General features: G+C 36.8%; 1 protein-coding gene across 11 annotated transcripts in view; it reads left to right on the top strand.

Moving 5' to 3' along the window:
* KIF27 (kinesin family member 27) overlaps nt 1-17,055 on the top strand; it is a 93,255-nt gene that overhangs the window by 22,063 nt on the left and 54,137 nt on the right. For 9 of the 11 annotated variants that reach the window (XM_067041266.1, XM_059072284.2, XM_067041271.1 and 6 more), the window contains 4 exons: nt 1,194-1,337; nt 7,686-7,892; nt 15,232-15,401; nt 15,895-15,998. In XM_067041266.1, coding sequence (XP_066897367.1) covers nt 1,194-1,337; nt 7,686-7,892; nt 15,232-15,401; nt 15,895-15,998 — 625 coding nt within the window. The remainder of the gene's footprint in view (nt 1-1,193; nt 1,338-7,685; nt 7,893-15,231; nt 15,402-15,894; nt 15,999-17,055) is intronic. The other 2 variants (XM_067041269.1, XM_067041268.1) reach the window with 1 other exon arrangement.

The raw sequence follows: 17,055 nt of genomic DNA on the forward strand, positions 1-17,055 counted from the left end.
CTGGGAGAGCAGTTACATTTTAAGCTTCTCGGATGGGCAATTAATTGCCCATAGCAGAGGGTATTAACTAATGAGAATTATAGTTATATTTTATTTTAAAAAGAGAAAAGTCATAAAGGTCATATAAATATATAGGGTTATAAGGACCATTAAGGTCATGCGTCCCCTCCTTATTTGGTCATTCAAAGATCCCAAGCAGAGAAAAGAAGGGACTTGCCCAAAGTCCCAAGGGAAGGCTGTAGCAAATTCAAGGCTGGCCTCAGTCCATGGGTTCCCAGTGCAGAGGCCCATCCACCTCCACGCCACCACCTGAGGGGTCACGCACATGCTCTGGTTTTGTTAATTAAATCTTGTTTGTAAAGAGAGCACCATTTTGTAAATAGCTGCTCATTCTTCTCTTTTCCTGTGGCTTAGAGGAAAGAGCATAGGCTTCTGATCTAGAAAGGCCCTGGAGTTGACTGTCAGGAATTTGGTTTATCCAGTGTGTTGTCTTGGGAAGAGGTTTTAACTCACTGAGCTTTAGTTTCTTCATGAAAAAGGAATTGTGTCTATTCAGTGAGATATTTTTAAAATGCCAAGTTACAATCTAGCATAAAGTAGACCCTTGACCAATGTTAAATTTCTGTTTATTTAGTTCAAAATTTGTTTTAAAAGTATTATTTGTATATCCCGAGTTTATTTGGAGACAGGCAAACTAAGAAAACTATATGTTTAACCATATTTCCAGACATCTTCAAAATATATCTCCTTTTAGTGAAAGGGTGCAAAATTAGCAAATGTTCTTTATTTAAACATCCAAATGCATTGTTATACTCTATAGGTCAGTTTGGGAAATGTGACCTCTTTGATTTTTAAAAACCCACATTAAAATCTCATGGCAATTCTAGAAAACTTACAAAAATCTCATTGAATGTACTCTAGAACTTGAATAACTGGCTTCAATCTTAAAATGCAGGAAATAAAAAGAAGGAAAATCTTCCGATCTTTGAGGTGATTAATTCTTACATTATAGTAGTAATAGGTCCTCTCAGCTGTTTCTGCCTTTCTTATAAAGAAACCAGAAACAAAGGATAAGAAAATTTTAAGAGACATCTTCAAGGTGTCATTAAACCACAGTTTTTGTGGTATTATGTGGGCTCTCTCGAGTATTTTCCACATTGAATCTCTCTTGTCCTTTCTTTCCCTCCTCCCAGTGTGCTCTTGCTGCTGCTGAAGTAGTATTTAATCAGAAGGACCTGGAAGTGAAGGAGCTAAAGAATCAAATGCAAAAGATGATGGAGGAAAACAAAGGACATGTTGTATCTTTGAAAGAAGCGCAAAAAGTGAATAGGTTGCAGGTAGAGTTTTTTAATGTACCTTGCTCTGTATATTTCACTGGAATAGTACATGACTAAATAAAATAGCATTGTAAATGATAAGTGGGAATGTTTGCAAAAATAGGTTTCAGGTGGAGTTCTGAACACAAGCACCTGAAAGAGTTATTACAGTTTTCCTCCTAAATTGGTGTGAAGGGAAAACATTTTTATTGTTAGTTTGACTTATATTTCAAAAATACAAAACCTTATACCCAGGAACTTAATTTGAAAATCATATTATGGTTATCCTTTCTTTATACTTTCCCTTCCGTTGTTTGCTGAAGTAATAGGCAGTGTGATATTGTCAAGTGTTGGAAGGTAAACACATAATTTAAACTTTTTGATTTGTTAGATTATCGTTTTATACTCCATCAGTGATTTGCTCTTTAATTTTGGCTAAATGTTTCAATTTCTCTATCTTAGCTTTTCTGTATTAACATGGATGTGCCTGCAGAGTAACATGGTATGTCCCTAAATATTATACTCCCTGGCTATGAACCCTACCACCCCCCAAACAGTTAATTTCATTTAAAGCCTTTAGCTTCCTATCAAGGAGTAACTATTGCCCTGAGTAATAATCTGATTCAGGACAAATTAGACTTTGATTTTGACATTATTTTTGTTTTCTTTTTTAACCCTTCTAATCCTGTAATAATTTAAAAGCATGAAACATATATAAAATAATATGTGTTGTTCAGTGATTTATCACAAAGAGAACAGCGGGGTAACCACCACCAGTTCAAGAAATAGCACACTGCCAGCCCCTCAGAAGCCCTTAGTCTCTCCTCCTTGGAGAGCTGCTCTCCTAATTTTCATAATGATAATTTCCTTGCTTTGCTTTGTGGTTTTACTATGTATCCTTGAACACTACAGTTTAGTTTTTGGAATTTTTATAAATTTGATCATTCAATATATATTCGTTAGTATCTCGTTGCTTTTATTGAACATTTTATCTGTTCTGATTCATCCACATTGTTGTGTGTATCTGTAGCTTGGTTAGTTTATAGCTGTACAGGATTTCATTATATGAACATACCACAATTTATTTTTCTGTTCTACTGTTGATAGACATTTTTTTCTGTGAGTTTTCTTAAACATGTCTCCTGGTGCACACACACACACATTTCTTTTGGATTTGTGCATAGGAGTTGAAATGCTAGGTCATAGGGTAGGCGAATCTTCAACTTTAGTAAATGATACCAAACTTGTTTTCCAGTTTAAACTTGCACCAGCACTGTATGAGCATTCCTGCTGCTCCACTTGCTTGCCAGCATTTGTTATAGTAAATTTTTAAATCTTAGGCAATCTGGTAGGTATGTAATATTATTTTATTGTGGTTTTAATTTGCACTTCCCCAATGACTAGTGAAGTTGAGCACTTCTTCATGTTTTTTTGCTATTTGGATACCGTCTTTTGTGAAATGCTCATTCAAGTTTCTTGCTTGCTTTCCTATTGGACTGAGTCTTTCTATATTATCTTCTAGGAGCTTTATTGTTTTGCCTTTTACATTTTGCTGTACAGTTCTCCTGAAATTGATTTTTGCGTATGGGGTAAAGGTCAAGTTTCAATTTTTTTTCCATATAGATATCCATTTGTTCCAGCGTCACTTTTTGAAGAGGCCATCTTTTCACCACTGTTCTGAGTGATGTCTTTGTCATAAGTCAAGGTTCATTCATGCATGCATCTATTGTATATTTCTGGGACTTCTGTTGTATCCCATTGGTTTTTCTGTCTTTGGACCAATGTCACATTTCTTATTTATTGCAGGTTCCTAATAAGTCTAGATATTCTGTAGAGCAAGGCCTCTGCTCTGTTTTCCTCCTCCCCAAGAATGTCTTGGTTGCTCCATATAAATTTTAGAATCAGCTTTTCAAGGACCACAAAAAAAAAAAAAGCTTTTTTATGATTTTGGTTGGGATTGCATTAAATCTATAAGATACATTTGGAAAGAGTTAACATCTTTTGATCATGAGTCTTTTCACTAACCCATGAACATGGTATATTCCTCCATTTACTCATGTTTTCTTTGGTTTTTCTCAATAATGACTTTTTTGTGTGTATGTAGAAGTATTGCACATCTTTTGTTAGATTCATTCCCAGGTACTTTATTTTTTAATGTGACTATAAATGGAATCTTTTCACATTTTCATTTTAATTGTTTGTTGGTATGTGTAACTGTATTGATTTGTGTATGTTGATAGCTTATACCCAGCAACCTGATTAAATTCATTTTTAAATTCTGATATTTTATGTAAATTCTTTAGGATTTTCATTTATAATTATGTCATCTGCAAATGATGACATTTTTATTTCTTCCTTTATGATCCTTATACCTTCTGTTTTTTTTTTAACCTTACTTCATTGACTGACATCTTTTTTTTTCGGTACGCGGGCCTCTCACTGTTGTGGCCTCTCCCATTGCGGAGCACAGGCTCCGGACGCGCAGGCTCAGTGGCCATGGCTCACGGAACCAGCTGCTCCGCGGCATGTGGGATCTTCCCATACCGCGGCACGAACCCGTGTCCCCTGCATAGGCAGGTGGACTCTCAAACACTGCGCCACCAGGGAAGCCCTTGACTAACATCTTTAATACAGTGTTGAATACAAATGTTGATACCAAGCATCCTTGTCTTGTTTCCAACTGCAGAAGAAAAGCTTTCACTGTTTCACTATTAAGTATCATGTTTGCTGTAGATTTTTTTTTTTTTTTTCCTTTTTGGCTGCATTGTGCAGTACGCGGAACTTCCCCGACAAGGATCAACCCGTGCCCCCTGCAGTGGAAGTGTGGAGTCTTAACAGCTGGACCAGCAGGGAAGTCCCTATATATATTTTTAAAAATGTATCCTTTATCAAACCAAGGAAAATTTCTTTGCTGAGAATTTTTATTATGAATGGATATTAAATTTTATCAAATGATTTTTCTTTATCATGATTTCCTCCCTTTATTCTGTTAATGTGGTGAATTATATTGATTTTTCTAATTTTTAAACCAATCTTATATTCCTGGAATCAACCTTTCTTTGGGTCATGATGTATTTGTTGGGGGTCCCCAAGACCACCCTCAGGTTGGATGATGCACTAGGAGGACTCAGCATATAGTTGTGCTCATGGCTAAGATTTATTACTGTGAAAGGAGAGCAAAGGGAACGGGGACATTAGAGTGAAGTCCGGGAGAAACCAGGCACAAGCTTCCAAGAGTTGTCTCCGGGTGGAGTCACCCACATGTGCTTCATTCCCCCAGCAAAGACTGTGACAACTCACGTGAAATGTTGTCTACCAAGGAAACTCAGTAGAGACTCCGGTTTTATTGAGGGCTGGTAATGAAGGCATTCTCTGCCTAGCATGTACCAAAATTCCAGACTACCAGAAAGAAAGCAGGTGTTCAACATAAACCACCTGGTCTGTACCAACACTTGGAGCACAGTGAGCCATTCTTACCAGTTAGGGTGTTGGGAACCCTCTTAGGATCCAAGTTCCCAGATACCAGCCAGTGGACAACCTCTAAGCAGGTCGTTCAAAGGATAGCAGTCAGGTCTGCTGTGTTAACTGTTTTCTACAAGTATCCTTGATTTGGTTTGTGATTATTTTGTTTAGGATTTTAGCATCTCTATTCATGTGTGAGATTAGCCTATATTTTCCTTTCTCAAAATATTCTTGTTAGATATTGTAACAAATTAGGTTAGCCTAATAATATAGTTCAGGTAGCATTCCTTCTCTTTCTATACTTTGGAAGAGTGTGTGAAAAGTTAGTGTTATTTCTTCCTTAAATGTTTGGTTAAATTCACCTGAAAAACATTTGGGATTGGAACATTTCTTTGTGGAATGTTTTATTATGAATTCAATCATATTTTATTTCTGCCCCCCTTTTGATAAGGTTTATTTGTCTAAGAATCTGACAACTGTGTCTAAGTTTTCATATTTATTGGCATAAGTTTGTAATAGTCTCTTATCCTTTAATGTTTTTAGATGTGTGATGATATCCCCCTTTTCATTCCTGGTTATTTGTGCCTTCTCTCTTTTTTTTTTTTTCCTTGATCAACCTCACTAGGGGTTTATCAATTTTATTAGTCTCTTCAGAGAAGAAATTCTTGACTTTGTTGATCTTCTCTAGTATATGTTTATTTATTATTTAATTTCTACCCTTATCTTTATTATTTAATTTTTTCTGCTTTTTGGGGGGATAGGATCCTATGCTATCTTTCTAAATTCTTTAGATGGATGCTTAGTTCATTGATTTTTAGCCTTTCTATATATTTTTAGCCTTCTGTAATATATGCATTTAAATTTATATGTTTCCTCCTAAGCTTATTTTTATCTGCATTCCACATTTGCCTCAAAATATTTCCTAATTTTTATTGTGACTTTTTTCTCTGACCTATGGGTTATATAGTTATTTTATTTCCAATACTTGGAGGATTTCTTTTTATTAATTTTTAGCTTAATTGTATGATTTCAGTTCTTTGTGTTGAAAATTGCTTTATGGCTTAGCCTGTTTTTGTAGATACTACAGAAGTGTTTGAAAAGAATGTGTATTCTGCAATCACTGGGTTCTCTTAATCCTGTTTATCCTGTTATTCAAATCTATATTTTTACTCACTTTTTTGGGTTTTTTTTGTCATATCAGTGATTTAGAGTGATGTTAAAATCTCCCACTATAATTTTGGATTTGTGTTGAGAATAGTGACCATTTTTGCATTATATATATTTAAGTTTGGTTATTAAGTACATAGAAATGTAGAATTGTTACATCATCCTGGTGAATTGACCTTGTTTTTAATCACTTTTTACCTCATTTTATCTCTTCTAATGGTTTTTGCCTTAAAGTCTATTTTATATTAATATAGCTATACCAGCTTTCTTTTGATTAATATTTACATGGTATCTCTTTTTCCATCTTCTTTTTTTGTTTGTTTGTTTTTGTATTTTTTTGGTGGTACGCGGGCCTCCATCTTTTTAATCTTTCTGTGTCTATTTTAGTTGTGTTTCTTGTAATTAGCAGGTTAGATAATTTTACAATTCTTTCTGACAGTCCTTATCCTTTAATTGGATTACTTAGTTCATTTCTGAATTTAACATAATTACTATTACATTCTGGTTATAATCCCACCATTGTGATTTTTACTTATCCTATCTGCTCTATGTTCCTTTTTCTCTCCTTCTTACCTTCTTTTGGATTAATTGTGTATTTTAAAATTTACTTCATTACCTTAGAAGTTGTACTTTCACTTTTTTTAGTGGTTATTCTGGAGAGTATACCATGCACCCTTGACTTAATACAGTCTAATATTAATTGGTATTTTTACCCTTTTCCTAGAGAGTATAAGGACTCCATTTAATATCCCCCGTCAACTTATATGCTATTGATGTTTTATATTTTAATTATCTGAATACATGACTTTTAAAATAAAGTTACATTTTATAGCTCAGCATTAACACAGTGAAAGTTTAGGGGTTTTTTTTCTCCTATTTAAACATTATAATACATGTGAAATATTAAGATGAATGACATTTCTTGTTTACATAATTTTGTACTTATAAAACAAAGATTGATGTTAGAGCTTTCTTGACTGGATATACTTTAAAATTTTTCTTTAGAGGATATGTAAGAAACTAAACCACACACGGTGTCTCTCCCCACCCCTCCGCACCCCCCAGTATAATTTGTTCTGCCTTTGATTTCCAAGTTCTTTCTCCCACGACTCTCAATTGCCTGTCTTCTGTCTCTTTGTGTTTCTGGCTTTCTTTTTCACTGAGTAAAGGCTTTCACTTCACTGCACCTGTTACCACTTTCTGTCCCCTTTGCTGTCACCTCAGCTATTTGCAATTTTCTACACTTTTCAACTTTCTGGTCTCTTGTTACTTCTTGGATTTCACTCTGAAGGTTCGAACTTTTATAAAGATCAGCTAATCATAGTGCTTCAGGTTGGCAAGCTAACCAATCACAGTGTGGGGGGCACTGTCTTGCACACTCTTTAGGCTGTATTTATTGGTGCTTACTATTCAAAAGTTTTTACCACTCAGGACAATCCTAAATTCTTGTGAACACCAGAAGGCTAGTCTTTGTTTTTTGGGGTTTTTTTTGGCTGTGCCACACACCCTGCAAAATCTTAGTTCCCTGACCAGGGATGGAACCAGCGCCCCCTTCTGTGGAAGTGTGGAGTCTTAACCACTGGACTGCCAGGGTAGTCCCAGAAGGCTAGTCTTTGGATAAATGAGGTTTTACTGTTTTGTTAAGGTAGTTGTAATTTTGGTCGATGTACAGTTATTTTTAATCATTACACACATACTGAGGTTCTCTGTTTTTAAAATTCTTATCTCTTTTCTACAAAGAATGAAAAAATAATAGAACAACAACTTCTTGTGGATCAACTGAGTGAAGAACTAACAAAACTTAACCTGTCAATGACTTCGTCAGTTAAGGAAACTTGTGGAGATGGGCCAGATACCAGGATACCTGAAAATAGGCCATATATTGTACCATTTGATACCCGCTTGGGGCATTATATTTATATTCCAGCAAGATCAGATTCCAGGAAGGTAAAGTCTAAGCATTAATTTCTTTCTTATTATTAGATTTTAAAAATATTGTGTATAATATAATATCACAGTGTATTTGTGTAGTCTTAGGTTTTTTTTCCATTTGGTTTCATACACTTTTGTTTATACTCTTCTTTTTAGTTTGTTATGTATACTCTTTTTAAAATCATGCTTCTTTTTAATAAAAAAATTAATAGGTAGGAGAATGTATAGATATATTTGGAAGGAATAGTTGAAGATAATGCTTACATTTATCAAGGAGAAAAAAGCTACCCTTTGCCATTGTATTTTCAGACATGACTGAGTCTGATACCTTCATGAATTTTTTCTATCTTTAATTACACCAAGTTGATGAGGTTGGAGGTAATTATTTTGACCTATTTGGTCTGTCTGATTATTTTCAAAATGACATTTATGTGTTATTCAGTCTTGCCAAGTCTGACATAATCAAGACTATATAAAAGTGAGTATGAAGTTTCATCTTAATTTTTATTTATTTGTAAAAAATATGTGTGTGAGTGGTAAATATGTGCACACACTGATTTCTCTTGAAAAATCAAGGAATCTCCACCATGGAAAAGACTAACTAGCAGATTCATGAATTTTGGTTTCCATTTATTAATATTAGGACTGGAAATGATTTGTTTGAGATCTGTACATTGGTTACAGTCAAAGGGATAAGAAATATGAGAGGTGTCATAGACTTTGCAGTCAGGCTGGCTTGGGTGTGGATACCATCTCTACAGTGTAGGCCTGGATGGATGACTAAAACTGTGTGAACCTCAGGCTCCTTATCTGTCAGAATGGGGGGCCTGCGGGGGTGTATGGAGGATTTACATGAGATGGTGACTCTAAAAGTGCCTAGCACACTACATCCTAACACATGTTCATGGGGTGCCCCTACTATGTCCCAGGCTCCATGCCTCAGAATGAGTAGGACAGATGCTACTGTTACCTCTATAGTTTTCAATTTTGAGTGGTTGGATTTAAAATTTAAACCATCGTTACTATTAATTTCAGTTAAACTTTTTAGAGTTATTGACATTTTCTTCTTGGTTGAATACATGGTAAATTTTCATAGAACATTTGAGAAGAAAGATAAGGTCTTCGTAGGATTCAAATTGGATATCTATTAATTCAACTTAATTATATATCAAGTCTTCTATATTAAAAAAATTTTTTTTACTATTGGCTAGTAATGTGAAAGAACTTCCTGTTTCTGTTCATTCTTTGTTTTTAAAAAAGATTTTTTTTGGCTGCGTTGGGTCTTACTTGCTCCAAGTGGGCTTTCTCTAGTTGCAGCGAGCGGGAGCTACTCTTCGTTGCAGTGCGCAGGCTTCTCATTGCAGTGGCTTCTCTTGTTGCAGAGCACGGGCTCCAGGCATGCGGGCTTCAGTAGTTGTGGCACGTGGGCTCAGTAGTTGTGGCTCACGGGCTCTAGAGCACAGGCTCTGTAGTTGTGGTGCATGGGCTTAGTTGCTCCGTGGCGTGTGGGATCTTCCCTGACTAGGGCTCAAACCTGTGTTCCCTGCATTGGCAGGCAGATTCTTAACTACTGCGCCACCCAGGGAAGTCCCTCTGTTCATTCTTTTATTTTATAATAATAACAACATCTTTTTCTGAATATAAAAGTTAGACATATTTATTATCTCTCTTAGTCTCTGTTTCTTTCTCTTTTTACTAGACGTTCATACACGCGTGCACGTGCACGCACACACACACACACACACACACACACACACACACACACATTCTTTGAGGAGACAGAGCTCCATGGGCTCTTGAGAAGGGGTTAGGCCCCTCTGTTCTTTTTTTTTTTTAAGATTAAAAAAATTTTATTTATTTATTTATTTCTGGCTGTGTTGGGTCTCCGTTGCTGTGCATGGGCTTTCTCTAGTTGCAGTGAGTGGGGGCTACTGTTCGTTGCAGTGCACGGGCTTCTCATTGTGGTGGCTTCTCTTGTTGTGGAACACGGGCTCTCAGCATGTAGGCTTTTGTAGCTGTGGCATGTGGGCTCAGTAGTTGTGGCTCCTGGGCTCTAGAGTGCAGGCTCAGCAGTTGTGGCACACGGGTTTAGTTGCTCCACGGCATGTAAGATCTTCCTGGACCAGGGCTCAAACCCATGTCCCCTGCACTGGCAGGCAGATTCTTAACCACTGTGCCACTAGGGAGGTCCCTAGGCCCCTCTGTTCTTATCTCTAGTTGTTTGATTAGACCTGAAACAGCCATGACTGGAATAAAGACTTCCAGTTATTATTTCAAATTAGCAAATTATTAATTTTTAAATGTTAATTAGTTTCATTGTCCCCTTTCACTTTCAAGGGTTTTGGTTTGGAAAACATATTGTGTGGTTACCATAGCGTAGAAGAGGGCAGATACACTATAAGACTTGTAGCTCCTCTGTGGTTACAGGTAATCTCAAATTTCCCTTATGACCAAGTGGGATTAAGATGTAACAGAAAGAACCAGTGAGTTTGCCAAAAGATTCTTGTGACATGGAAGGAAAACACCTGACCAGAGAGACTGCATTATGTTGAGGAATGGCAACACTTACTCCCAGTGCTGTTTCCTTCACCATGGATGGACATATATTCAAATTAGCAAATTCTTAGTTTTGTTTTTAAAATTTTCCTTCTACCCTAAAAGAACCCTTATAGCCACTAAAAGAAGGGGAGAAGGGAGAAAATGCAAAGGTAATATGATCAGCAGTTTTGAGAGTTCTCTTGCTTCTGTTGTATGTCCAGGAATCCTGGCCCCCACTCTTGCTTGAACTGGTTACTGCAGCAGACATGAAGGCTTGCATGGAAAGACACAAAGCCTGCCAAGCCTTGTTCAAGTCCTGTTTCCTGTTCCATTGTTCTAGAGTGAGCGGAACGTTTCATATTAAATACCAAAACTAGTTAAATTAAGCTAAAGAAGACGTCTGAAATGTCATTTCATTTTTTCACCATTTAATTTTTTCCTGGATTTCTGTCTCCTTGGCAGAAGTTGAGCTAATATTTTCCAGCTCTAATATTTTCTTTTAGAATTTAGCTCAAATATTTTCTTGAAGTAAAAATAGTCTGACAAGGGAAGTATTTCCTTGATTTAAAATACTTTCAAAGGAAAAGGGGAACAATGGCTTAATTAGTTTTTAAATTGATTGAATAAAGATTGAATATATGCTTGTTTATACATATTGGAGGGAAAGAGTGGAAAGATCTTATTTATTTTAAAAGTGTATTATATATATATAAAACATATATATATACTTTTGTAGCTAGATTTTCTCACTTAATGTATCACAAATCCTTGACAGTCATTAAACATTCTATATCATGATTTTGACAGGTAATAATATTTTATCCTAAGGACATACCATTGTGTACTTTTTCCTATTGTTGCACATTTAAGTTGTTTGCAGCCATCTCTTAATCTAAAAAGTTTAATTCCAAAATGGAATTTTAGGATTTATGTACTTATGTAGAAATCCTAAAGAAATTGCCCTTCACAACTAAATAGTATAATTTACCAAATTATTAGGAAAAATGAGAAACTCATTTGGCTCAACGGATACCAGAAACTCATCTAATGTCAACTCATGTAAAATTGAATCTAGATTTAAATTTAAGGAAAAAAATGTAACAGAGGTTTCTATTTTCTTAATGTGGTAAATATGATATAATTAAAACCAAATGCCAGCGTTATATTAGTACATACCAAAAAGGCACTTTGGAAGGAAAAAATTACAAAGTGGTACCAGTCTTTACTTAGGTTTAAAATTTTACCACATATGCTGATGATGCTACCATTTTTCATGGAGTAAAAGACTCACTTTTTTTTTTTACTGTATCATCTTTGGTGGTAGGATATGTTTTACAATTGATGGTATGTCATAGACGATAGCTTTTTTCTTTCTTGCTGGTATAAAAATAATGGTGTGTCTTACAGTTGATGACATTTTAGATTTGATAAAATACTGTATTATGAAAAGGAAATAAAAGCAATAGGTAAATAATATCACTTTCAGTACTTGACATAATTGTATAGTAAGAAAACCAACAAAAATGTTCTTAAGGGAGTTTTTTCTTTCTTTCTTTCTTTCTCTTTTTTTCTTTTGGATGCCTCGAGTCTTAGTTGCGGCACACGGGATCTTTTATTTTCATTGTGGTGCGTGGGCTCCTCGTTGCAGCACACAGGCTTCTCTCTAGTTGTGGCATGTGGGTTTTTCTCTTTCTAGTTGTGGTGCGCGGGCTCCAGGGTGCGTGGGCTCTGTAGTTTGTGGCATGCAGGCTCTCTCGTTGAGGTGCGAGAGCTCAGTAGTTGTGGCATGCAGGCTTAGTTGCCCCGTGGCATATGGGATCTTAGTTCCCTGACCAGGGATCGAACCCGCATCCCCTGCATTGGAAGGTGGATTCTTTACTACTGGATCACCGGAGAAGTCCCAAGGGATATATATTTTAAACCTTCTGGACTCTCCAAACTCACAAAAGTGGAAATATCTGTAAAATCTTTTCTGTTTTTCCTGAATGAATTACATTATTATTGAGTCACAAAATTCTTATGCATTAAATCCCATACACTGAAGTCAACAGCCTTTTCAGTTTTCATTAAGATTTTACCTTTCACACAAAGGCCATTTTTTTCTCACAAAATAATTAGTTTTGCTTTTTAATCACTTCTTTGCATAGATTGTTGATCATGGTGAAGCAGAGCTGTGTGAGATGTGTCTGCTGAGCTTTGACCAGGTTCCCTTGCCAGCCCAGGACTCATTCCTGCAAAACATACCAACTTCACAGTAGCAAAATGACAAATTACATCTTATGAACCTTTGTGGAACTCTCAAATTCAACTACAAAATTAAATATGTGAAAGCCACAATCTGTGGTAAATGAGTTGCAACACATCTCATGAAACAAAATCAAATGCATCACTAGTGAGAAGAGATTATCTTATTGTATGATGATTGAGAATATTACTCTCAGGTCTGGGTACAACACCTAAGTCAAATTAGATTATTTTTGGAGAAGAACCAAGTTGCTGAAGGACCTTGGAGAAAATCTGAAGTAACTCTAGATTTAGTCTGATTCAGAGGAGACATGATAACTGCCTTCAGATATTTGAAGGCTGTTAGACTTTGTCTCTAGAACTAGGACCAATGAGAGCAGTGCTAAGGCAATATAAAGAGGGATTTATTAGTGAGAACTGTCAAAGTAATATGAGAGGTCTCAGGGCTTGTGCGGGTCCCCACAGCAAATTAGTTCAAGCAGAGGTTAAATGATAATTTGCAGTATTACAGAGGAGAGTGAAACATGGGATGGGTTGAACTCTAATCTTTAAAGTTCTGTCCAGTCCTGTTGCTATGTAATTCTCAGAAAAAATGGTTAGAATAAAAAAATTGCCTTCTAGTTGGATACACTTCAGTTATCTGAATTATTACTCAGCTTATTGAGTACTTACATTGTGATCAGTGTTGCTTGGGGTAAGGTTGAAAATGCAAAAATATTCTTTGCTGGGAGCAGGGAGTACAGAAGCAACTGAAAGAAGCAGGACCCAACACTTAGGTAGGAAGGGGCCAGATTATAGAAGGCTTGGTTAGCCAGAAGGGGCTAAGAACCATTCTTTTGAGTGGAATGACTGTTAAGGAATTAATTTACTGAATGTTACTCATTGTGGCAGAACCCATTTGGTGTTTATTATTAAGCTGGGTCATTTGCTTTTCTTTGTAAAAAGACAATTTTAAAGCAAGTTAACAGTCCCAGAGAACAAAATTTGATTCTGAACAAAAAGTTTTATTTGCTCCTGAAATAAAGCCCTCCTCCCAGCCCCCAACCCCACCCCCAACAAAGAGAAACCTTGAATCCTGTTGGTTATGGTACAGACAGCCATGCTAGGTACAATGTGCTTGTTAGATAAATACTTCTTGAGTTGGTTCTTCTGTAAATAATCTCTATACCCCAGAATTGGGAGGCCACCTAGAAAACTTTACCCCCCATCCATCATGGTGCTGATGTGACGGATGGTCTTATTAGGTGACCAACAGTGGAGGCACAAAAATCAAGTCTCAAGGAATATCCAGTATCAGGTTGGCTTTCCTGGGAGACGGTGTGTAAAGGACCTACGTCAATTGAATCTTCACACCATGTGATATCCACATTCTACTGTATGTAGTAATTTTAATAGCTTATATTGATTTATATTAATAAATTGAATGTCTCCTCTAAGATCTTATTATTTACCTTTTTTGAGAAATTACCCTGAGGTTTGGTAACAGAAACTAGAATAAAAGTATAAAGGCAATATCTAATTCATTGTTTTCCAAGGTGAATTTTTGAGAACTTAAGGCCAATAGAATAATAATATAGAAAGTTTCCAGGCTAGTCCATGAAAATCTGTTTATCCCATGATACATATTAAGTGTCACTTAGAGCATTAATTCAGCTCTCCCTGACTACTACATGTAAAGTCTGAATAAATACAATCAAATTTCCAAATCGGGAATATTTTGCCCTGGCAGAAGGAGTGGTAGTGGCTCTGGATTTCTTCATGTGGTGGGATTTGGATTAGAGGGGAATTGCAGATCCTTAGCAGCACTGCAATTCTCCAAGTGTTCAGAACTGAGAACATTGTGGTGGGGTGGGTAACAGTTGTCTCCTATTACACTGTGTATGGGCTTCACATTTGTTGGGGAGTGCCTGAGCTATGTTTAAGAGCTGTGATGTTGGGACTTCCCTGGTGGTCCAGTGGTAAAGAATCCGCCTTACAGCACAGGGCCTGGTCAGGGAACTAAGATCCCACATGCCAAGAGGCAACTAAGCCTGCATGCCACAACTATTGAGCTCACATATCTCAATTAGAGCCAGCGCGCCTCAACTACAGAGCTGCGCACCACAGCTAGAGAAGAGAAAACCCGCAGGCCACAACTAGAGAGAAGTACACATGCCTCAACGAAGATCCCGCATGCCGCGACTAAGACCCAACGCATCCAAAAATAAATAAATAAATAATATATACATCTTTAAAAATATATATTAAAAAAAAAAGAGCTGTGATGTTTTCACTCATGCCTCTTTTTGGTTTCATTTTTGAGTGCTATTTTCCCTGAAGCTATACGAGCTTTCTAGAAGAGGAAGAGCTGTGTATAGATTCTGAAAGAAGCGTGTGTCCATGAGGCACGATAGTATTGCGAAATGAATTTTGACTTTTTTTGTGGGCGGGGTGGGGAATGTATATTTTCAGTGATTGGCTATTTTAAGAGTACCTGTCTAATCTCTTTAAAAAACATTTTTGAGTGATAGGATAAAAACAGACACTTTAAAAATCACATTTTTTGTTGTTGGGTGGGGGAATCACTTGTAAGGTCTACACAAGTCCTTCTGTATACTCTCTGGATCGACTAGTTGCCAGATTTCGAACACGAAGTCAGATGTTGCTGGGTCACTTAGAAGAGCAGGATGAAGTCCTCCACTGCCAGTTTTCTGATAACAGTGATGATGAAGAGTCAGAAGGCCAAGAGAAATCTGAAATTAGGTATGTTAATATAGACTGATTTAATAAACATAATTATGTGATGCAATTAATATATACAGATGTAGGTTTTTTTCATTAAAGTATATCTTTTTCCATTTAGTAGGAGAGTTAAGTGGTTTTTGCTACATGTACTGTCAACTAATGTGTTATGAAACCAGTGTTTGAACACAAGTCATCAGTCTAACAACTGTAAAATAATTTTGCTTTAAAGCATTTATGGTGGCTGAATTTTAATTTTCAGAGAGAATGATTTTCAATTTCCTAATTCTGCTGCCACAGTGGCAACAAACATGATGAATTTTCCACTGGGTCCAACATGATGGGGTATATCTTTTTATTTTGTGGAATATTAGTAAGTTCCATTTATTTTATATTAATCATTTAAAGAATAATTAATCAATTTAAAGAATAATTTTGGGGGAAACTAATATGAGGGCAGATTAGAAACCACTAACAGACAAATTACCTTTGATCCTGATATATTTTTTTTTAGACATAAAGGATGCTCGTGGATTCAAAAGCCAGGCTCTGTTTGTTCTCTTGTTGAATTGAATGATATTCAGGATCAAACACAAAAGTCAAGATTGGAGAATGAAGGTACACAGACTTTCTCAAGTACTTTAGGTCTAATATTTATGACACATCTCTTTCTTCAGGCAATAATTTAAGAAGCATCTGGGAATTCTCCAAGACGGGAACTTGATTAGGAGTGCTTTCCTGGCTTTTCTTTGTGTTCTCTGCTCTACCTCTGATTTTTTGTTCTTTTTTACTGCTTAATGAAAACAGTTTTTCCACCAATCAATTCAAGCTAGAGTTATAGGCTAAATCTCTCAGAATGGGGATTTTATATTCAAACGTGAGTTGATATACATTGTACTCTTGACTTCTTTAAAATGCATCTTAAGTAATTTACTAGCTGTCTACTGCTTCACTGGCACCCATGCCTACCATTAGTGATATATTTGGCATTAGAGCCAACTTAGTCTAGTGGGTACTTATAATGTTCACAGTTGACGAGAATTTTTATGCATCAAAAAACAACATAAGGGCTTCCCTGGTGGCGCAGTGGTTGAGAATCCGCCTGCCGATGCAGGGGACACGGGTTCGTGCCCCGGTCTGGGAAGATCCCACATGCTGCGGAGCGGCTGGGCCCGTGAGCCATGGCCGCTGAGCCTGCGCGTCCGGAGCCTGTGCTCCGCAACGGGAGAGGCCACAACAGTGAGGCCCGCATACCACAACAACAACAACAACAACAACAACAACAACATAAAAGACATTTATGTTGCAAAAAGTATACGCGGAGATTTTAGCTCATTTCTCTTAGGCTATGTGTGGTCACAACACTAAGAGTAAGAGTACAGAGAATATAAATAACGTGATAAATCCTACACTGTGAAAATAGCATCTTTTTAAGAGCCTATGGGGGACTTCCCTGGTGGCACAGTGGTTAAGAATCCGCCTGCCAATGCAGGGGACACGGTTTGGAGCCCTGGTCCGGGAAGATCCCACATGCTGCGGAGCAACTAAGCCCATGCACCACAACTACTGAGCCTGCGCTCTAGAACCCATGAGCCACAACTACTGAAGGCCGTGTGCCTAGAGCCCGTGGTCCACAAGAGAAGCCACCACAATGAGAAGCCTGCTCACCTCAATG

This window comes from Kogia breviceps, chromosome 8, assembly GCF_026419965.1.
Source record: "Kogia breviceps isolate mKogBre1 chromosome 8, mKogBre1 haplotype 1, whole genome shotgun sequence".
NCBI classification, from domain to species: Eukaryota; Metazoa; Chordata; class Mammalia; order Artiodactyla; family Physeteridae; genus Kogia; species Kogia breviceps.